The following is a 23,263-nucleotide window of genomic DNA, read 5'->3' as shown; positions in this document are numbered from 1 at the left end:
CCTGCCACAGGAGACTGCAGGGGAGGAAGCTGCTTTCCGGACCGGCAGAGCGCAGGAGCAGGGCAGGCTGTGAGGAAGACTCGCAGGCGGCGTGACCGTGCCGGGGGCTGTGCCTGCTGGGGGGGCGCGGCCCGCCCGCGCCCGGCCAATGGGAGCGGCGGTTGTTAGCGGGCCGGGAGGTGGCGGCGTTGCCACAGCAGCATCAGCGGCGGGGCCGGTGGCGGCGGGGCCGGTGGCGGCGGGAGGGGTGCGCAATGGAGGGGCTGGAAGGTGAGGCAGCGGCTCCCTTCCTTTTTCTGAGGGCAGCCATTGTGCTGTGGCGGGGCGTGCTTGGGCGGCGGCGGGAGCGGGACCTGCGGCCCGGGCGTCGCCTCACCCCGTTCTCGGAGCCTCCTGAGGTGGGGCGGCGGCCTCGGCTCGCTCCGCGGCCGGGAGCGCTGAGGCTGAACCGGGACCGAGGGTGGGGGAGTGCCGCAACCTGCCTCTGGGGTGGCAGAGAGCGGCGGGAGGCAGCGGGCCGGCGAGGGCGGGCCGGCCTCGCTGCGCTTTGTCTCGGGCGCTCCCGAGCTGTCGCAGCCGAGCTGCAGGCTGTGGCCGTTCCCCGCCGGCACCTTCCTGCCGCCGCCGCGCTCGGAGCGGGCTCAGCCTGCTCCGTGATAGGGGTGGGGGCCGGCATCTTTGCCGGGCATTGTGGGTTTTTTTTTGCAGACAGATGGCTAAGCTGGGTTTTAGGATACGCTTATAATGCTCGGGAAGTGTTCGGTGATGTTACGACTAGGTGTGTGCTGGCAGAGTGTTGGCAACTTCGCGTTGTGACGGTTGTGGTAATGAAGATCTCGTCGCCCTCCAGAGGCATAGACCAGGGCATTGGTATCAGTTTGGGATTGCTGAAGTTGCAGCTTGCTATGTGAGCTCTTCGGCAGGCTTGTCATTACGGTGTTTTGCAGGCTGCTCTCGCTGTATTACTTGAGAGGAAAAACACAGACATGTGCTGAGTAATATCAAACCCCAGCCATTAATTTAGTCTTCTGTGCTCTGCTTCACTACGAGCAACTGAGGGCTTAAACAGAGATGTGCACAGTATAGCCTTTGTTCTTTATGCCTTCTAGTACAGTTGGAGAAGAGGGGAAATTCTCAATGTTACCCGTTTTCTGTCTTTGGTAGATTTTACAGTCATCAGACACTGCTTTTATGCCTAATGACTTCATCAGAACTATGCACCTGGACAGCATGATTTGGCATTAAAATCTCAAGGGGTTCTCTTGTATTTGATTGATTCTTTATGCCTTTTAAATTTGGATGGTGGCATCCAGTCGCTTACCCGATAGTGCTTTATCAGGCACTCTTGACAACAGCCCTGTGGCAATCATGTTGCTTGTGCAGAAGGGGAAGCATGCTTTAATTTTGAGTAAACTATATGTTTGACTGCAGTGGGGACTGCATGTCATCTGCAGCCCACCCATCAATTGATATGGCTGTGAGCAGACTTACCAAGGCCAGCTCCACCAGCTTTGTTGTATGACACAGCACCTCCAGAAGAGAGGATGGAAAGAGAAGAGATCTACAGATAACAGCAGCATTCTGAAAAAAAAACCAAACATGTCTTTTTTTCTGCAGTATAATTTGTCCAGCTTTTGACTTTGCTGGAAATGGTTTACACTGCGTTTGTGTTTCGGTCGGTACTGGGGGTGGTGGGAGAAGGAACTGCTAAATCATGGGTGAAATCTGTTTACTCTGTGAACCTTTTCTGGAATGTACTTTCAAAAGCTACACCTTATCAGAGCATGTTTCCATGATGTGAAATGTTCCTTTGCCCAGGGAAGTGGTTGAATCACTATCCTTGGAAGTGTTTTAAAGATGCATAGACATGGTGCTACGGGAACTGGTTTAGCAGTGGACTTGGTGTAGTGCGGGATTAATGGTTGGACCTGGTGATCCTTTTTTCCAGCCTAAATGATTCTATGATTTTGAACCCTCAAGAAGTTTGAGAACAGCACAGATAATAAGCCATATCTAACATTTTTAATGTCACATCTCACACTGTTTTATCCAGCAACCTTGAAAACTAATCAGGGTCTTGCTACTGAAGTGTTTTGCATATCCATGGGTCACTTCTACTGTGTTTTTCTTTCTCTCAGCAAATTACTGCAAACATATAGTGGTTGGGTTGGTTGATTTGTTCTTTTTCTTTCCTTCAGAATATTTGAAACAAGTGGTTTTGCTTTTTATTTGCAGATTTCCAGTCCTTTGAATGCATGTCAGGTTACAGGCAGGTAAAATTTCTGTAGTAAGGCATCCACAAGATGGGAAAATGTAGGCCAACAAAATGACAACAGCCATAGCAGTGTTTTGGTTGGAAAAGACCCTTAAGATCCTGTAATCCAACCACTCTCTAACTCAACCAAGCCAGGTGCTAAACCCTGTCCCTCAGCACCACATCTCTGCCTCTTTTCAACACCTCCAGGGATGGGGATTCAACCACCTCCTTGGGGAGTCTGTTCCAGTGTTTGAGAACCCTTTCAGTGAAAAAGTTTCTTCTTGTATCCAACCTGGTACAACCTGAGGCCATTTCCTCTCCTATCACTTGTTACTAGGGAGAAGAGACCAGCACCCACCTGGCTCCAATCTCTTGTCAGGGAGTTGGAGAGAGCAAGGAGGTCTGCTTTTCTCTAGACTAAACGTCCCGGTTCCCTCAGCTGCCCCTCACCAGACCTGTTCTCCAGATCCTTCACCAGCTTTATTAGCCCTCTCTGGACCCACTCCAGCACCTCCATGTCATTCTTGGAGTGAAGGCCCCAAAACTGAACCCAGTATTGAAGGTGTGGCCTCACCAGTGCTGAGTAAAGGGAGAATGAAATAATAAATTAGAGATTACTAATGATACGTGAAATTATTCTATATAAATGAAAGAATAAATTATTTCCTTGTGTAGTACAGTTTCTTCCAGTCATTGTGCCACCTGCAACTCAGGAGAACGTTGCCTGTTGCCATTTCAGATTGTGCTTGGAAGCACAGTTGCACAGTCCTACACATCCAACACAGGCTGCCTCTGAAATCTGTCTGGTGCTGCTCACTCTCTGTGTTCATGCTTTGCAAAATCAATTCCCAGAGCTGATCTGTACAGCAGCTCCTGGCAGTTGTGCATGTGAGGGACGTAGTTGCGGGGTAGGGCAGGACTTTGTCTTTTGGCAGCAGTCTGCTGGTGCGTTTGTATGGTGGTGGAAGACCCCTGAAGGCCGAGGATGCTTGGCAGGGACTCTTCCCCCTCTGTAGCTGGTGCTTTGTTTTTCTGAAGCTCAGCATCATAGATGGAAGATCTGTTTTTATTTCTGCTAAGAACTCCCCCCCCAGTTTACAGTGATTCTCTCTGCAATGCACAGAGCCCATTAGCTGTTAGTTGGTTCATGGAGACATTAAAAAAAACTAAGTAATATTTCCAGTCTTGCAGTTGCACTTTCTCTCTACAGGCAAGTGTGAATGTTCAGTGAAATGGCCAAGCAGGTTTCTGTGTGGTTCCAAAGTTTCTTCTAAAATTTACTTTGATGGCTTTTTTGAAGTCTGTAGCTTTGTTCTTTGTATCAGTGCTGTTCTATTATTAGATACTGAAACCCGTGTTTCTAATGTTAAAGTTTTGTGGAAGGAATCAGTTGTTACAGGGGACAAACCTGATGTTAATCTGAAGCTGCTGACTCAACATTTGCTACTGTACAGCCTTGTTTGACAGGTTTTCAGTTTTCATGTGATTTACTGGTGAAAATACTTAGAGCAGTAGCCTGAATGTGCCTGAAAGTGTAGTGATCTCTGAGGTGAATTTAAAACTCCGTGCCTGAGTAGTCCGTGGGCTGAATCTCACGACCATGTGTGGTGGGTTAACATGTCCTTGTTTCTTTCACTGCTGGATGGCAAGAAGAGAAGCTGTCGTGCTGTTTGTTGCTCTGTTTTGCTTGAAGAGGAGATGGAGGAGGGGATCCAAGCACTGAATTCCTGGCTTCCTTTAAGCCGGAGCAATCCAACGGTGGCGTTTGATCGGCTTCTCTCCAGGCTGTTGTTTTTCCTGGGAGGATGCCGGCAGCAGCTGCTTGAGCCGACTAAATGCCGTTTCCCACATTTGTTCACATCCCATCCCAGCAGATCAGGGCTGCTGCTGCCTAAGGAGTAAAAGGCAGAGGGGCAGCTGTGTCCGAGGGCAGAAGTCCAGATCTCTGTGGTAGGTAATGGCAGCGCTTACCCAGTCCCAGACGTTCTCCTTCAGCCTGCTGCACTCAAGCAGCTGGGAGAGGCTGGTTGTGGTTGGAAAGGGATGGGTGGCTGCTTGCTCAGGAAACAGCCTGCAGCCTCTTAAGCCAGAGCTTTTCCTTGCCGATGCCAAGTAGGGACTGCTATGATTAAGCATTTCGACTCTGAGCAGGCTGGGTGTGTCCCTGAGGTCTTAAAGTCTTGCTGCCTAGCATCCTCTGCTTAGAGCTGAGATCTGTGTTCTAATAGCATTTGTCCCTCGACCCCTCCCTGGCACTCAGAATGTCTGAGACACCCCAATCTACCTCAAAACAGTGCAAGCATTCCAGTTTGGGGTTTTATATGCTTAACATGACTGTTGAGAGCAAGTGCTTCTGCTTGCTTGAGCAGAATTCCAGAATGCCAGTATTTATGATTTGTTTAACCCCCTAACAGTGTAGAAAACCCTCTTTTGAAAGCAACATTTAATATTAATGCCAGGCTTCCTTTCTCTTCTCTCATCTTGCCTCTCACTAGATGCTTCCTTACTTGGACAGCCATTTTCTTAGCTCTGTTTGAGAAAGGTTCCTGCCTTTTTGGAACACTTCAGCTTTTCTTTTAGATGTGTGTGTGTGTGTGTATGTGCACATAGATATATATTTATAAGGTTTGTTTTCCTTAAGGTATCTGTCCAACAAAAGGACAATTTAATGTTACAGTGCTCTTCATAAGTCAGCAAATTGGAAACCATTACAGATGGAAACACAAAACTAATATTATTGTATCTACTTTTTTTAAGAAGTTGCTTCTGAGAGCCATTGAAACAACAATAATTAGGACTTTGCATTCAATTACCGTTTCACTTGCACCTCCATTAAATGATCTAACTTTGACACTATAATTGTGCTCAATCCATTTCTTTTTCTAAGCCCATTATGTTTTTTTGTTGGCTTGGTGTGGGGTGTTTTTGTGTTTGTTTGTTTTTGTGGGGTTTGGGTTTTTTATGTTTATGTTTTGGGGGCAGAAAGTGAAATGTTTTTCTTAAGGAAAGATTCTGCAAGCTAAGTTTGGGCTGGTGTGATAGGGGAGGTGCGCTAGCAAGAGTGTTCCACTTTTAAAGGGAAATTCCTGTGTAGACAGGAGTTATTTCACAGTATCACAGTATAACTAAGGTTGGAAGAGACCTTGAGGATCATCGACTCCAACCTATCAACACAGACCTCCTGACTAGACCATGGCACCAAGTGCCACGTCCAATGTCCTCTTGAACACCTCCAGGGACGGTGACTCCACCACCTCCCTGGGCAGCACATTCCAATGACGAACGACTCACTCGGTTAAGAACTTCCTCCTCACCTCGAGTCTAAACCTCCCCTGGCGCAGCTTGAGACTGTGTCCCCTTGTTCTGGTACTGGTTGCCTGGAAGAAGAGACCAACCCCTTCCCGGCTACAACCACCTTTCAGGTAGTTGTAGAGGGCAATGAGGTCACCCCTGAGTCTCCTCTTCTCCAGGCTAAACAATCCCAGCTCCCTCAGCCTCTCCTCAAAGGGCTTGTGTTCAAGGCCTCTCCCCAGCCTTGTTGCCCTTCTCTGGACACGCTCAAGTGTCTCAATGTCCTTCTTAAACTGAGGGGCCCAGAACTGGACACAGTACTCAAGGTGTGGCCTAACCAAAGCAGAGTACAGGGGCACAATGACTTCCCTGCTCCTGCTGGCCACACTATTCCTAATGCAGGTCAGGATGCCATTGGCCCTCTTGGCCACCTGGGCACACTGCTGGCTCATATTCAGGTGGCTGTCAATCAGTACCCCCAGGTCCCTCTCTGTTTGGGAGCTCTCAGCCACTCTGACCCCAGCCTGTAGCTCTGCATGGGATTGCCGTAGCCAAAGTGCAGCACTCGGCACTTGGACTTGTTGAATGCCATCCCATTGGACTCTGCCCATCTGTCCAGTCTGTCGAGGTCCCTCTGCAGAGCCTCTCTGCCCTCTAACTGACTAACATCTGCTCCTAACTCGGTGTCATCTGCAAACTTGGTGATGACTGACTCTACCCCCTCATCCAGATCATCAATGAATATGTTAAAGAGCACAGGGCCCAGCACTGATCCCTGGGGGACGCCACTGGTGACTGGCCGCCAGCTGGATGTGGCACCGTTCACTACCACTCTCTGGGCCCGGCCCTCCAGCCAGTTCCTAACTCATCACAGAGTGTAGTGGTCCAAGCCACGAGCTGACAGCTTAGCCAGCAGTTTGCTGTGGGGGACAGTGTCGAAGGCCTTGTGAAGTCCGGGTAGACCACATCCACAGGCCTCCCCACGTCCACCAGACGGGTCACCTGATCATAGAAAGAGATCAGGTTGGAGAGGCAGGACCTGCCCTTCCTAAATCCACAGCTAGTCTCTTCAACATCTGATCATAGATTTGACACACTTTCCCCATAGCTTTTATAGGATTGTCACATTTTTAACTTGAATTGCAGAAACTAGATTGCTCAGGCAGTTGAAGTCAATTGGTTGACTACTGGGGAAGGGGAATGTGTTTTACCTGCACACACAGACAGTGTGGTTATTCTGAAAAGTAGCTGTGGCTGGTCAGTGAAATCAAGTTCCACTGGTGTGTTAACAGCTGACTGGAGGGAGGGAGTGAGGAATGGGCTTGCTCTTGCTCTCCTCCCTGGAATTTCTTTAAAACTGAATTCCAAGGAGAGGAGCAAATTAGGAATCAATATATTATAAATGAAGTTTATAATAAAAATTGATTTTTAACATGTTGTTGTTAGCCAAGCAGTATTCTGCTGAGCAAGCAAGATTAAACTGGAATTGCTCTGTCCCAGTTCTATTTGGGTGGTAGACTATGTAAATCCAGAATGGCTTTGGGGGTCACTGATGCAGAGCAGTGTTGATTGAGGGTTGTTCATGGTCAGGCTGCCTGCTCACAGTCATCATGGTGCTTATATCCTCCTATAGGAAAATGTGAATTTATGGTGCCAGTTGTGTAACACCTACATAGATTTGACAGGTCATGTGCTTTCTAGTGGCTTTAATTGATCTTAAAGCTTGTTAATAGAAGACCAGAAAATGGATCTGGAAGTCAGCTTGATCAAATAATGCTGCTGATTTGCCTTTGGTTTTTGTTGTGTTTCCAAATGCATTACAGGGGAAGCTCTGATAGATTTTTCTCGATGATCATCATGTCTGAGTGCTTCTAATGTGGCTCTGCATTAACACTTGCAGGATGGGAGGAATTGGAGGTCTGCGTGCAGTTGCAGGGCTGGCATCTTGTGTAGGTGGTGGGACAGCTCTCAGGCCTGCAGTGTTGTGGTGGATGAATACAGGCTCTTCAGAAAGAACCATTTGGATGGCAAGGGGGGAAGTTGCCCTTTATGTGAGAGAGCAGGGAGAATGCACAGAGCTTTGCAACGGAGCCACCTGAATGCTTACAGATGAGGGTTAGCAGGCAGACCAGTGTGGGAAGTGTTCTGAGTGCTACAAGCCACCTGATGAGGAAGAGGCCTCCTTCAGATAATTGAAAGGAGTCTTGCATTCAGAGACCCTGGTCCTCATGAGACACTAACCACCAGAAACCTGCTGTAGGGACAAACGAGTGAGGCACAAGCAATTCAGGAGTCTTCTGGTATGCATTGATGATAGATTCCTGATCCAGGTGACTAAGGAGCTGACAAAGGGAGGTAGAATCATACAACAGTTTAGGTTAGAAGGAACCTTTAAAGGTCCAATCTTCTCCCCCCAGTGAGCAGGGACATCTTTAACTAGATCCTGCAGTGTATCAAAGGATGGGGCTTCTATCACCTCTCTGGGCAACCAGGGCTGGTGTCTCACCACCCTCATGGCAGAAAATGCTATTCTTGTATCTAGTCTGAATCTCCCTCTCTTTGTTTAAAACCATCACCCCTTGACATGTTGTAACAGACCCTGCTAAAAAGTCTGTCCCCAGCCTTCTTGCAGTAATTGTCTTCCCGCAGCCTTCTCTTCTCCAGGCTGAAAAACCCCAAGTCTCTCAGCCTGTCCTCAGAGCAGAGGTGCTCCAGCCCTCTTGTCATTTTTGTGGCCTCCTCTGGAATTGCTTCAACAGGTTCATGCTCTTGTGCTGAGGGCTCCAGAGCTAGGTATAGATCCCTGATCCACCTGAGGTGGGATCTCACCAGGTCAGAGCAGAGGCAGAATCCCCTCCCTCGACCTGCTGCCCACACTGCTGGGGATGCAGCCCAGGGCATGGTTGGCTTCTGGGCTGCAAGCACACAGTGCCAGCTCATGGAGGAAATGACACCAAACTCACCACTGCCAGGCTCGAGCTCAATGCAAACCCAGTAATTATGACAACTATAATGCACTTGCATTGTCAGGCTGAAAAGCTGACATAAAAACATGCAAGGGTGCTGGGAAAGTCTTACTCAGGTTTTCAGCTTGAAGGGATGGAAATGATGCTGCTTTGTGTGATCTTTTGGAAGCAGAAGTGACAGGTTTATACCAGATTAGACTGAGTTGTCAATACAGAAGTGGAAGAGAATTCATGAGGTTTTCCTCTAAAATTAGGGGTAGGTAGATGAAAGTAGATTGGTTCAGTATTTGTTAGACAGTTGTGAAGAAACTAATTGCACAAAAATTGCACAGTACAGGAATGATTGAATATAAAAGACAGAGCTTACTATGATTTGCTTTTCCTTTGAGTCTTCCTGAAAATTGCTGAATGGCACAGGCAAGAAGGGATTTGCTTGGTGGGGAAAATCAAGCATGTCATCAGTTACAGAATCATAGAATAATTTTGGTTGCAAAAGACCTTTAAGATCAAGTCCAACCATTATCTAACTGCCAAGGCTGGTGCTAAACCATGTCCCTCAGCACCACATCTCTGCCTCTTTTCAACACCTCCAGGGAGGAGGTTTCAAGCACCTCTCTGGAGACCCTGTTTTAGTGTTTGAGAACCCTTTCAGCAAGGATTTTCCCTTTTTTCTAATACCCAACCTATATCTCTCCTGGTGCAAGTTGTCTTATCACTTGTTAGGAGGGAGAAGAGACTAATAGCCACCCAGCTCCAGCCTCCTTTCAGGGAGATGGAGAGAGCAAGCAGGTCTCAGCCTCCTTTTCTTCAGACTAAGTAACCCCAGTTCCCGTAGTCCCTCCTCACCAGACCTGTTCTCCAGACCCTTCACCAGTTTCATTGCCCTTCTCTGGACACAGTCCAGCACCTCAAAGTATCCCTTATTTTATTTGTAAATGATCAGATCTCATGGCAATAACCCTTCTTGTTAACCCTTCTTTAAGGTGGGCTCCTATGGAGAAATGCTAAGGGTTTGGGGGGTTTTGGTGTCTGAGTTGTTGTTGTGAGGAATCATAAATCATTTTCATTGGATAAGACCTTTCAGATTATTGAATAATGAAGAGAAGGAAGGACTAAGTGTGCATATCTAAAGGACTGTCACCTTCCCATTTTCAACAAAACTTAAGGAACTTCCCTTTTGTCAAATAACTTCCTTTTGTGTTTTGGGTCAGTGATTGGCATGATAGGGAGGAAATGTTAGAAGCAGTAATAGCTCCTGAGGAATGTGAGTGAATACCTCAGCAGCAGAGGAGGGCAGGAATGCTGTGAAGAAATCCAGCTCTGGAACTAACTTTGAGTGTTAACTGGCCTTTATTTTGCATTGGTACATTGTGTGTAAACAGTACTGGGTCAGGTGAGCACCTGTCAAGCCTCCCTCTAGTAATGAATGGTCCATTCAACCAGGAGCTTGAGTTCCAGAGTTCAGTGAACAGAAGACAGTGGTGGAAAATGTAGCTTTGTTTCTTTTTGCTTAAGACATACTTAAATTCTTTCAGACTCATCCTTATTTTTATACTATACACCACTAATTCTGATTTATTTAAAGTAACTGCCCAAAGACACAAACAGTGTTCCTTTGTATTTCCATGAAATGCCTCTTCTTGTTTCTGCAGAGGAAGCATAACATGCTAAAAGGGGGTTGAACCCTGTAGCAGAAATGAGTTTGCAGTGATGACTGTTAAGAGTACTGAGAGTCAGAATTGAAGCAATGAAAATAAATCTGTGCATATCTTGTATGAGAAAGTGGCCCTAAGTTGTGCTAGGGGAGGTTTAGGTTGGATATTAGAAGCAACTTCTTCACTGAAAGGTTACTGAACCACTGGAACAGGCTCCCCAGGGAGGTGGATGAATGCCAATCCCTGGAGGTGTTTCAAAAGAGGCAGAAGTGTGGTGCCCAGGGTCATAGTTTAGCGCCAGACTTGGCAGAGTTAGAGAATGGTTGAACTTGATCTTAAAGGTCTTTTCCAACCAGAAGGCTGTATGACTAAGTGTACCACTTACATTTTTGTTACCAATGCTGGAAGAGCAACATCAGAAATGCTTTTGTAAATGGGCAATATTAATCTGATTAGAATGTACAGTAAAAATAGCACTAACTATTTTTTTTCCCCTTTACAAGAGAAAAAGTGGAATAGTTTGACTTAATAGAGAAAAAATAAGTGATGGCGTGTGAATATAACAGGTGATTCTCTCTCAAGGGCGCACAGATACTTACTAAACATCATTTAGAGTGTGTTTGGGCTGTTGTGACTTAAAGTGAACCTGTTGTTGCATGTTGATATAGAGGGATCCTTTTAAGGGTTCAGAGTCTAGTACTGAAAACTATCAGGATTGCTGGTGATGTGTCATGGGCCAGGCTGCTTCCAGAATTACATTAAGGACTTGGGTATCATGGGTCTGTTTTTAAGCAAACCAGCCTGATGGTTGCCCTCTTTGTATCACGAGAAGCAGCAAAGTTCCTTCTCTCCATTTGAGATACAAGAACCTTAAATCTCAGATGTTTTCCTTTCTGATCTGCAGTCTCTGCACAGTTCAAAGAATGTATGCCTCTTAAATAACAGCTGGTCTTATTGCTTAGCATATGAGGTTAGCAAACCCGGGAGAAACTGCTGTCACAAATTCAAGCAGATTTTCTTGCTGGAGTATGCTGTGGAATGTTTTTTTTATTCCTTCTTTTTTATTTTTTTTAAGGTGAGGTTACTGTGCAAGCTGGAGATTTGTTGCCATGCAAGATTTGTGGAAGAACTTTCTTTCCTGCGGCACTGGTAAGTGGTGTGGGCACTTGAAGTTTACATGGGATTGGGTTTGATGTGGGGCTTTCCACAGCTAAATATCAGCTCCAGTTGTCTTGGTTTTGAAGCTCCACAGAGGTAGTTTACTTTTATTTCAGCATCCCAGCAATTCCTGAAGAGAGATGCTTCTAAAAGCATCTTCTCTTGGGTCAGAGAATCCTTCTTTGCCTCTGCAGATGTAAGCCCTAGTGTTACGCAGTCTCAGCCAGTAAGTGAAGTGTTGTGTTGGCCATCTTCAAAATTGTGTTCTTCAGTCTTAAGAGGAATTGGTCTGTCCTTAAATATTCATGTGGATTTCAGATGCCTCTGATTTGTCTCTCAGTGCAAATGCTGCCTACCTACCATCAGTTGATTTACAAGGAGCAAATACAGATCTCTCCTAATTTTTCCTTGATTGCCCAAGTTTGTGTGACCATGTATATCACAGTATTACAGTATAACTAAGGTTGGAAGAGACCTCGAGGATCATCGAGTCCAACCCATCAACACAGACCCCATGACTAGACCACGGCACCAAGTGCCACGTCCAGTCCCCTCTTGAACGCCTCCAGGGATGGTGACTCCACCACCTCCCTGGGCAGCACATTCCAATGACAAACAACTCGCTCGGTGAAGAATTTTCTCCTCACCTCGAGTCTAAACCTCCCCTGGTGCAGCTTGAGACTGTGTCCTCTTGTTCTGGTGCTGGTTGCCTGGGAGAAGAGACCACCCCCTTCCTGGCTACAACCACTTTTTAGGTAGTTGTAGAGGGCAATGAGGTCACCCCTGAGCCTCCTCTTCTCCAGGCTAAAATCCCAGCTCCCTAAGCCTCTCCTCATAGGCTTGTGTTCAAGGCCTCTCCCCAGCCTTGTTGCCCTTCTCTGGACATGTTCAAGTGTCTCAGTGTCCTTCAAAGTTCTGTTCTAGAGGTAATGGCTGGCATAAATGTTTGAGTGAAGTCAGACTTTCCTCATCCAGTGCTAGGCCTGCTTTGCTGATTGGCATAGTGAGAGAGAGGGAAACAACATCTTCAAAACTCTATCATGTTCTGGTTTTATTTTGCCTGTAGAAAAAGCATGGACCCATTTGCCAAAAAACTTCTGCCAAGAAAAGGAAGACATTTGATTCCAGCCGTCAGAGAGCAGAAGGCACTGACATTCCCACCGTGAAGCCTCTTAAGCCACGGGTATGTTCTGATCGCCTCTGTGTACAAAGGCACACTGGGGCTTCACTACAGTAAGGCTCGTTTCTGCTGGCCATTTGTGATAATTGGATCAACTGGGATCTTGGGGGGGAAAAAAAGTATGACTGTAGTCTTGTGTACTAAAACAAGGCACATAGCTTGAATAAGAGCTCTTCCTTTTTTGACTTCTCAGCCAGAACCACCCAAAAAACCTTCTAATTGGAGACGAAAGCACGAGGAGTTTATAGCAACTATCCGAGCAGCCAAAGGACTTAATCTTAAAGATGGTGGAAAACTCCCTCCACCACCTCCACCATCCTATGACCCTGGTATGTAAAACAGTGAACTTACTTGGAGATTTTATTTTACTGTTTTCAATTTAGATTTTCAATGCCAGTTTTTATTTTGTTGTAGCTTGTAAAAATTTGGATTGGAAAGGAATTTGGAATACAGTATTCACAAGCTCTTGAAGCTGATTAACTGATTACACCTGTGCAGATGCTGGTGTGTGAATGGGGCTCTGGCTGGCTAGCACCTTGTGTAGCTTTCAAAGCCACAGAATCACAGAATGGTAGGGGTTGGAAGGGACCTCGAGATCAAGTCCAACCCTCTTGGCCAAGGCAGGTTCACTTAGAGAATGTCACACAGGAGCACATCCAAGTGGGTTTTGAATTTCTGTGAAGATGGAGACTCCACTGCCTCTCTGAGCAGCCTATTCCAGGGCTATGTCACTATGGCATTTCTGAGATGGAACTTTCCCTGTTCATGTTTGTGCCTGTTATCCTTCCTTCTTTCACTGAGCACCACTGAAAAAAGACTGATTCAATCCTTCTGACACTCAGCCTTTAAGTATTTCTAAGCATTTATGAGATTCCCTCTCCAACCTTCTCTTCTCAAGGCAATTCTTTGTCTTTCCAAGTCTTTGTCTTTAGTGCAGCAAAAGGTAGTTGTGGCCAGCTTGTAGCTTGATACCATTTTTTAAATCATAGACTGGGCAAGTTGTTTCAACACTTTGGTTCTGTCCACAACAGTGGAACTGCTCAGAAAGAGCAGATTCCCATGCTGTCATTTCTCTGAAGGATTCATGTGTGCCTACTGTGTGCTTTCCTCACAGTAGTAGAATAGAATAGAATAGACCAGGTTGGAAGAGACCTTCAAGATCATCGCGTCCAACCTATCATCCAACACCACCTAATCAACTAACCCATGGCACCAAGCACCCTATCAAGTCTCCTCCTGAACACCTCCAATGATGGTGACTCCACCACCTCCCCAGGCAGCCCATTCCAATGGGCAATCACTCTCTCTGTGTAGAACTTCTTCCTAACACCCAGACTAAACCTCCCCTGGTGCAGCTTGAGTCTGTGTCCTCTTGTTCTGGTGCTGGCTGCCTGGGAGAAGAGACCAACCTCCTTCTGTCTACAACCTCCCTTAAGGTAGTTGTAGAGTTCTAGGGTAACAGTTCATGGTTGGTACCTACAACTTCATTTCCTCATTCCATGAGGGTGGTGAGGCACTGGACCAGGTTGCTCAGAGAAGTTGTGGAGGCTCCAAGCCTGGTGTTCCAAGCCAGGTTGGATGAGGTCTTGAGCAACCTGGTCTAGAAGGAGATGTCCCTGGCCCTGGCTGAGGGGCTGGAACTAGATGATCTTTAACTCTTCCAACTCAAACAATTCTGATCTGATTTAATCAAAATATGTCAATTTTAAGGGGTAACTAGGTAAGGCAGATCTGCTGCGTTTGGAATCTAAATCTCAGTGTAAAATATCTGTCACCTTGGAAGCAGCAGCTGTGGGAACCTCTCCTTATTTTCTTCTATGCATTTCTAAAATCACTTAGGAATAAACTAATTTAACCTGCTTTGCCAGCTCCCAGCTCTCCTGAAGTTGAGGGTGACATGGTTTTGAATAGTGTAATGTGTGGAATTCAGCATCCCTATCTCTAGATACCAAAATATCCGTCTGAAACTGCAGTCCAAACACTTCACAGTATCACAGTATAACTTAGGTTGGAAAGGACCTCGAGGATCATCGAGTCCAACCTATCAACACAGACCTCATGACTAGACCATGGCACCAAGTGCCACGTCCAATCCCCTCTTGAACGCCTCCAGGGACGGTGACTCCACCACCTCCCTGGGCAGCACATTTCAAGGACGAACGACTCGCTCGGTGAAGAACTTTCTCCTCACCTCGAGTCTAAATCTCCCCTGGCGCAGCTTGAGACTGTGTCCCCTTGTTCTGGTGCTGATTGCAAGGGCAGTTTTTTGCAGGGGCAGTTTCCTTTTAAGGGGTGTGTTTCCAGCATACAGGTTGAGGGATCTTTTAGTCTTTTAAATGTTTACACAGACTTCCTGGGTTTTGGTTTTGTGTGTTGCTTTGTTGTTGTTGTTGTTTGGTTTTGTTCCCCCCCTCCGCCCAGGGTTAACAGTAGCATTTCCTTCAAGTAGTTCTGTTTCTAATGTGAATAATATAGGAGAATAGAATAGAGTAGAGTATGATAGTATCATTCAGGGTTGGAAGGGACCACAAGGATCATCTAGTTCCAACCCCCCTGCCATGGGCAGGGACACCCCACACTAGATCAGGCTGGCCAGAGCCTCATCCAGCCTGCTCTTAAACACCTCCAGGGATGGGGCCCCAACCACCTCCCTGGACAACCCATTCCAGGGCTTCACCACTCACATGGTTATGAACCTCCTCCTCACATCCAGCCTGAATCTCCCCACCTCCAGCTTCATTCCATTCCCCCTAGTCCTATCACTACCTGAGATCCTGAGAAGTAGAGTAGAGTAGATTAGAGTAGAGTAGAGTAGACTAGACCAGGTTGGAAGAGACTTCAAGATCATCACCTCCAACCTATCATCCAACACCACCTAATCAACTAACCCATGCATAATAAGTCACCAATTACCCTAGTTTGCACGTGCCTGTAGATGTCTCCTCATTTTGACCTCTCTTTCCTCTGATTGCTTTCTTTTTCCTTCTGGTTCCATTTCTGAAATATAGATTGTTAATTTTTTTTTTTTTAACAGAAGATCATTTCCAGTACTGCAGTTAGTATTTCCTAGTCCTTACCACACTCACAGGTGGAACAGACTTTAAAGGAATGATTTGATTTTATTTTTTGGGGGTATGTTTTTATTTTTGGGGTAATTTTTTTTCTTGGGATATTTATTTGGTGGGTTCTTTTTTGATATTTTTGGGGTGTTTTTTTGGGGTTTTTTTTTGGGTCTTTTTTGTTTGTTTTTGTTTGGTTTAGTTTGATGGTATATTTTGTGGTACATACTGTTTGGTGTTTGTATGTTTATGGGTCTTTTTTTGTATATTTATTATTTTGTTATAATTTTTATGGGGTTTTTTGGTGTTTTTTTTATTTTTGGGGTTTTTGGTGTGGTTTTTTCGTGGTCATTTTGGGGGCTTTGTGGGGGTTTTGGTGGGTTTGGTTTGGTGTGTGTGGGGTTGGGGTTGGGTGTGTGTGTGGGGTTGGGTTGGAGGTGTGTGGGGTGGGGTTGGGGGTGTGTGTGGGGTTGGGGTTGGGTGTGTGTGGGGTTGGGTTGGGTGTGTGTGGGGTTGGTTGGGGTGTGTGGGGTTGGTTTGGGGGGGTGTGGGGTTGGGGTTGGTGTGTGTGGGGTTGGGGTTGGTGTGTGTGGGGTTGGTTGGGGTGTGTGGGGGTGGTTTGGGGGGGTGTGGGGGTGGTTTGGGGGGGTGTGGGGGTGGTTTGGGGGTGGGTGTGGGGTTGGTTTGGGGGGGTGTGGGGGTGGTTTGGGGGGGTGTGGGGGTGGTTTGGGGGTGGGTGTGGGGTTGGTTTGGGGGTGGGTGTGGGGTTGGGGTTGGTGTGTGTGGGGTTGGGGTTGGGGTGTGTGGGGGTGGTTTGGGGGGGTGTGGGGTTGGTTTGGGGGGGTGTGGGGGTGGTTTGGGGGTGGGTGTGGGGTTGGGGTTGGTGTGTGTGGGGTGGGGTTGGGGTGTGTGGGGTGGGTTGGGGTGTATATATATATTTTTTTAATAGATCTTATTTTGGGGTTTTTTTTGTTGTTTTTTTAAAATACATTTTTTGGAGAGAGATATATATATATATTGTATTTTTTTTTTTTATATATATGTATATATTTTTTATTGTTGGTATATTTTATTCCTTGTTAAATAAACCACTTCCTTCCAGCTGATACATCCCTGCCATGTCCCTGGCTGAACAGCATCTCTCAAACTGTTTCTGATTTTGCTTAGCTCCTCAACCACTCCTCTCATCCATCAAACAAGAAGTGTCTTTCATGTTACATTTGGACAGTATTCTTTTCCCCAGCAATCTGGATTTAATTCTCAGATTCCAAGGGCCTTCATTTCCTCTGAGGGTGGGGCTGGTCTTCAGAAGACTTTGAGATGCTTTATAATTTAGAACAGGTTATTAATGTTAAGGTTTTGTGTTTTTAAGATTACATTCAGTGTCCTTATTGCCAGAGGAGATTCAATGAAAATGCAGCTGACAGACACATCAATTTCTGTAAGGAGCAAGCAGCACGGATTACTAACAAAGGGAAATTGGCAGCTGATCCCAAAGGGAAGCTTCCTACTCGAACACAGGTGAGCTGTAACATATTTCCTAACTTGTAGCTTGCAGATCAAACTTGTCAGATAGTTCATTGCTCTTAAATGGATTAACTGCTTTATCCTGTAGTTTTATTAATTGGGCTGGACTGAAACCAGACACTAAGCATGGAGGATTCGTTTGCTTTCCTAAGAGAGTTGCAGAAATCCCTAAATGAGATGGCAGCAGCTGCAAAGCTAAAGCCAGCTGTAAATGTGATTCAGAGGTTTGTAAGGGTGGCAGCAGGGAGTGGAGATGCAGCATTTGTATAGAAAATTGAATTTCTCTTGTGCCAGCCTTCTAAATACAATTCAAGACTGCCCCTGAAGTGGACAAACAAAGATAACATGGCTACAGGACAACTGACAGCAGTGCTTTGGTGAACTAGAGTTTTGCAGAAATTCAGAGAGCTGCAGTAGTTACCTTATGGTGCAAACAGGTGAAGGATCGAAGTGTGTTCTCATTTGGTGGTAATGCTTTTTCCTCTGGAAACTGTGAGGGTTTAGACACACAGCTACTTGGTGATTCTTGCACTTTGTTCTGGGTCAGTACTTGGACACACAGGTGCAAGTGAGATTTGTCAGACAAAAATGATCCTGCTCTTCAGTATCCTTTTTTAGATTAACTGGTAATCAGGTGAGAGGGTTGATCTCATGAGACAGCTCTGGAAAAAAACCAACTAGAAAAGCAGGAAACACACAAAGAGAATGAGTTAAATGTAGAAACAACAGCACTGAGTTAGAGAGCCTTACCCACTGGCATTACCTCCATGTATAAGAAAGCAGAAACTATTTGGATGACCCCATCCCAGAAACAGTTTACTTAGTAGCTAAATCATCATCAGTTTTCCCACAGTGCCTAGGTAACTGCCTATCACATTATATAGATAGTTTGATTTAATTGCTTAAATTTCTAGGTTGTATTTTGTTACAGTACAAACCTGCTGCAGTTAAGAAGATGCCTTCCGTAGGATCAGCACCACCACCACCATCGTCATCGCGCTTACCACAGCCAAGTGGTGTTAGCAAAAGCGCTGTAGGTATGAAATGAATGTTGTTGAATTGTTTCCATGTCCTTTCTAAAAAAGTAGTTCACAAACTGCAGTAAGAGTGGTAGAATTTTCCTAGCTGGGAGGGGTTTTTAGCAGCATTGCCCACTGATTTAAATTGGTGAAGTAAAGAAATCCATAGGAGGACTTCAGCATTACAGGAGCAGTGTGTCATAACTCAGGCTTTTAATCCTTGGGTTTGTGATGACCTGCTTTTTATTTTTTGCTTACAAACATGATGGCTACTTATTTTATTGTTGAGATGGATCTAGTGGTTTGGTAAAAGTCATTTAAAATAAAGTTGGCAGGGGTATTAATTGATATATGTCCCAGGAAACTCTTGGGCACATAAGATTCTCTTCTGGTTTAGATGTCAGGCTAAATCAGTGTTTTTCTGAATTGAACCTGCAAAATGAGTCTCTGTGGAAACACATAATTATGTGGAAATACATAACTGTATGGAATACCAATCCCTCAACTGAGATCTTTTCTGTTGCCTAATTCTGTAACTAATTTGTATGCTGAGAGTGATCATGAATTGGTGAAAATCTATAGTTCAGCAGTGTGCATTACAATCCTGTAAATGCTGGTCTTAATCTGATTTCAGATGCTGTCAGGTAGCAAAAGTGTTCTGTTTGTACAGATTTTGACATTCCAGACTTCCTTCCTTTTTCTTTCTGAAGAAAGGAATTGGGATCCCATGCTTTTTTATTAGGATAGAAGGTTGTCTCAATTGCATGTTTTACATGAATTTCTGAAAGCATACTTGCTGTTCTCTAGACTCTTGACACTTGTTCACCTCTTGATATTTCTCCAACTCCTGGTTTGAATTTTACAGATACAAAATACATAATGAATTACATGCTTCCAGCAGCAAAATCTTACCTTCTCTTCTATTTCCCTACTTGTTTTCACCTGCAAGGTGCCTCTTCAAATAAAGCCCTGTCTTCGTCTGGATCCAGTGGGAGCAAAATTCAATCATTATCCCCAGCCCATAAAAACTCGGTGGGAATGGTGAACCCACAAGCAGGGTGAGTTTCCATTTAGTGTTGTCACTTATGGTTTATTTCATGTTTATATTTTGCTACTTCTAGAAGTCTCTGTGGTCCATTTCACTTGTAGTTACCTTTCCAATGAGCATCAGAAGAGCAGTGTTTTGAATTTATCCTGAATTTATACACACAGTTAATGTTTAATAAATACTGGAGAAGGCAAAGATTTTTCTGATACAATAACAGCAAAGGAGATCAAATGATAGGAATAGATATAAAGTAGATAAAAAAGAATATACAGAAGTGGTTGTAGCTGTAGGGGTTTTGTTTTTGTGAAAGTGAAGAGGCTTAAAAAAAGGGAAGGGGAAACATTAGGTATAACATTTCCCCATGAATTTCAGGGTAAGAAAGAGGCCTCTGCCACAGAGCACAAGCCATTTGTTACAGGATCTTCCCTCTTGGCACAGAAGGATGGACACTTCCCTCTTCCCTTTCCTGTCTGAAAATACTCAAGAGAATGAGTGCAGATAATCCAATGGAAACCATCACTGCACAACAGCAATGAGAAGCTGCTATTGTAGTAATCTAGTAGAATACTAGCATACTAGTTCAGGGAAAGGCTGGTGTGGCCATGGCTGTTGTTGGTATTTTGCTGAGGGAGTAGTCAGCACACAGCAGCTCAGAGGAGACATGTGTGAAAGGATTGAGAGAAGTTGTGGAATTTTGCTGAAGTTTGGGGTGCACCAAGGAGCACTGGGAGAAAATAAAGTGACTTGAGTTAGAACATGGGTGATGGAAGATGACTTACTCCTTCACTATCAGATTGGTGAAGGCTGTCTAAAACTGGAGAAAAAGAACAGCTTGAGGTTGTGAGGTATCAAAAAAAAGGATGTTCTGAAAGAATTTATGGGGATAGCTTTATAAATCAGACAGAACTAGTGATTTTTAGTTTATTGCTCTGAAGTCTTACAAGCCACACCCAGAAGTGAATTACAGCTCTGTCATACCCCGCTCCTGACACCATGCAGCATGAGGATGCACTTCTGTCCCTCCTTGCTCTACCCATGTGCACAAAGCCTTTCAGGTATAGATGCTTTGTCAGAAAATCCTGCCCTCTCTTGTTGACTAACTGACTTATATATCACTTTCTTCCATTTTCAGAGGCTAAGTTAACACCTACTGATGAGTGACAAACAAATAGGTCTGCAAACCACAGTTTTCAAACAAAAAGGTCATCTGATAATTTGAAGGCTTGTTTCTGACCCCAGTGGAGAATCCCAGCTGGCTGGGCTTTTTTTTTTGTACTGGTTTGCCAGGGGAGCATGGATTTTGGTCTTCACTTAACACAAGGAATTTCTATTGTATTTTACTAGGCAGTTGCTCACTGGAGTTAACTGCTTCATATTCTGTAGCCTTCTATTTCTGAAGCTTGTAGGAAGAATTGTAACATGACCAAGCCAGATATCAGTTAACACAGAGAGAGGTGTTTGCACAGGTTCTCTCTGTTCACACATGCAGTTAACTATAAATAGATGACTTCTGGTTGGTGTAGCTCTCAGATAATGATCTCTGTTGAGGGGCAGTGGATGTTAACTTGGCTTATGACCTCACTTAAGTGTAGAGATGTGATGATTCTGTTCCTGCCTACTGTCCTTCTCACTTCTGCTCAGGAAAATTTATGTTCTCTTCTTGTCTTTGTCAACCAGTACTTATGATTTCTTCCTGGTCATACTAACCTGTCTTCTCACAGGTGACTGTTGAAAGTCTCTCTTTGCTTAAATGGTATTCCTGAGACCTAGCAAGTCTAATTCTTTCTTTTAGCTGCTTTGCTTTTCACTTCTGAGATCAGTCTGGCCAGAGTTACACTGAAGCTAAGAGGTGTAGGAGCAGTTAAAACATAGAAGAGTTGGGTGCCTTAGGTTAGTCACTTGTGATAATCTTGGCCTTAATCAACTCAGTATTGCAGTGTGAGGAGGGGGGGATATGTAGGATTCTATTGAAATATGTCCAAAATTAAACTAGAAACTGAGACACTGCAGTCAACATCCTAAGTCAGAGCGTGAGAAGTAGTAAATGCTGTAGTGACACAGATTTTAAACATCAAAATCTCTTATGAATTGAGTGATAGCTAATTGCAGCTAGAATTACTGTTTTAAACAAAAGTGCTTTCAAAATGTTATCAAAAATAACCTTCATGAGGATGACAAGATGTGTTTCTTTTGCTGTAGTTACAATTTAACCAATAAAATGGCAAGCCATAGGCATGAGATCTGAGATTCTGTTGTGCCTGAGTCAGGCAGAGCTCATGCTCCAAGATGTCATCTGAGGTTAGATTCCAGGTTCTGGTGTAAAGAACCAAGCTCCTGCAGTTTCTTTAGTTACAGGTAGCATTATAGTTTGTATTAAATACATAAAACCTTTCTATTTTGCCTAGCTGGTTGCAATTCCAGATTTGGGAGCGAGTTTTAACAGTAGAATTGCCATTATATGTGAAATACCAAGAATGAATGATGTGTGTGTTGGAGGGGTACAATTGAATCAGACACTGCTTGTCTGTGAAGAATGATGGTATCTGTGCATCATTCTGCAGAATCATGGTACAACATTCTCTGTCGAATCATGGTTTGTGGTGGATATGGAGCAGGGCAAGAAGTGACTTACTGACTGCTGGCTGATGGACCAGCCAGGAGGGATTAAGACACAGGCGTGCAGTGCGCCTCTTGCTCTTTAGGTGGCACTCTTGAACTGCTGCCTGAAGCTCCTGGAAGTGATAGATTCCATTCGGTTGGAAAAAACCTTTAAGGTCACTGAGTCCAACCATTATCTAGCTCTCCTCTTTAAAAATAAGAAGACCTTTTTGTTACCTTTCTCCTTGAAGAAGCAGCCTCTTGTTTGATGGATTTATAAAGTCTTGGTTTCTACATTTCTTTAGTAATTGGGGACTCTTTGGGAATAAAAGTGTTGAATTTTGAATAGTTAAGTGTTGTTGTGTTATTGTTTGGGGTTTTTTTTTTGTGATAACTTGAGTAACAGTCTAGCAATCTCCTTATGAGTACCCCTTTGTATATTTTAGTAGTAAGATGGACAAGTTAGGCCCACCACTGCGAACTGGAAGAGCTGTGCCAAAGTTTTATGACACTGATACAAAACCAGACAGTACCATCCAAAGACCATATGTGTTGTTGCCTGTGAAGAAGTAAGTATTACACATCAGCATAGTTTATCTGTTTTACAGAAACATTCCTACAAAGCTTTGGAACCATAAAAGTGTGACCTTGACAGACATCTGCTGCTCACTCTGTCTTCAGTGTAAATGCTGCGAGAGAAAAGTATGGAATATAATTAGGCTCCAAGCCTGGAAGTGTTCCAAGTCAGGTTGCATGGGGCCTTGAGCAGCCTGGTCTAGTAGGAGGGGGTAGCAGGGGTGGAACTAGATGATCTTTAAGGTCTTTTCCAACCCAAAGAGTTTTAAGCTTCTATGATTGAGTATCTGTTTCACGGTAGGTAAAGAGCTTCACAGTAGGTGTCAAGGATTGAATTGAACCTGCTGCTATTCATACCATGCTGCAGTCATGCCAGCTTGCAAAATGAAAGTGCTAACTGGAGCAAAGTATTATGGGGCTTGAAGTTCAGACTGCAACATGGGAGGCTTCCTGTTCTGGGTTCTAGGGTGTGGTGTCTTCTGCAGTCATGGCGCCAGAAAGAGTGGGAATCTGGTAGCTGCTGGGTTTGGCTTTCTGTTTTAGTTTTCCTGTAGTTCTTTATGGAAAATAGGCTAAGATAAGGTAATTATATATTATTAGATTACTTAGGTTATTAGCTAAGGTAATCACACATTGTGCTTCTGATACCTTATGATGTGCTTATGATACATTCAACTCTTATCTCTTTATCTCAGCCTTGAGTTGTGTGTGTTACTCTTCCCCTCACCTTGGTGTTGGGGAAAACAGGCAGGTAAGCCCTTGTGCTAAACCATTACAGTAGGAAAGGAAAGGTGAAGACTTCTCTCATATTTGATTTCTCCTGTCACTGATTATTTAGGGATTAGGACTAATGACTATCTTTATAAACCTGAGATAAATCTGATTATGTAAAGTGACAGTAATCACTTAAGCCTAGTAACTGTACAAGT

General features: G+C 44.7%; 1 protein-coding gene across 2 annotated transcripts in view; it reads left to right on the top strand.

The window, feature by feature from the left end:
• The first annotated feature begins 226 nt into the window (after positions 1-226).
• ZC2HC1A (zinc finger C2HC-type containing 1A) overlaps positions 227-23,263 on the top strand; it is a 33,648-nt gene continuing 10,611 nt past the window's right edge. The window contains exons 1-8 of one of the 2 annotated variants that reach the window (XM_068158580.1): positions 227-270; positions 11,245-11,318; positions 12,394-12,510; positions 12,701-12,836; positions 16,939-17,087; positions 18,025-18,130; positions 19,062-19,170; positions 22,205-22,327. In XM_068158580.1, coding sequence (XP_068014681.1) covers positions 255-270; positions 11,245-11,318; positions 12,394-12,510; positions 12,701-12,836; positions 16,939-17,087; positions 18,025-18,130; positions 19,062-19,170; positions 22,205-22,327 — 830 coding nt within the window. In that variant the 5' untranslated portion in view covers positions 227-254. The remainder of the gene's footprint in view (positions 271-11,244; positions 11,319-12,393; positions 12,511-12,700; positions 12,837-16,938; positions 17,088-18,024; positions 18,131-19,061; positions 19,171-22,204; positions 22,328-23,263) is intronic. The other variant, XM_068158581.1, reaches the window with a different exon arrangement.

Source organism: Melanerpes formicivorus, unplaced genomic scaffold (genome assembly GCF_026170545.1).
Source record: "Melanerpes formicivorus ecotype bairdi unplaced genomic scaffold, bMelFor1.0.p_v2 SCAF_40, whole genome shotgun sequence".
Classification (NCBI taxonomy): domain Eukaryota; kingdom Metazoa; phylum Chordata; class Aves; order Piciformes; family Picidae; genus Melanerpes; species Melanerpes formicivorus.
Note: the sequence above shows the minus strand (reverse complement) of the source record. Positions and strands in the feature narration are given on the sequence as shown.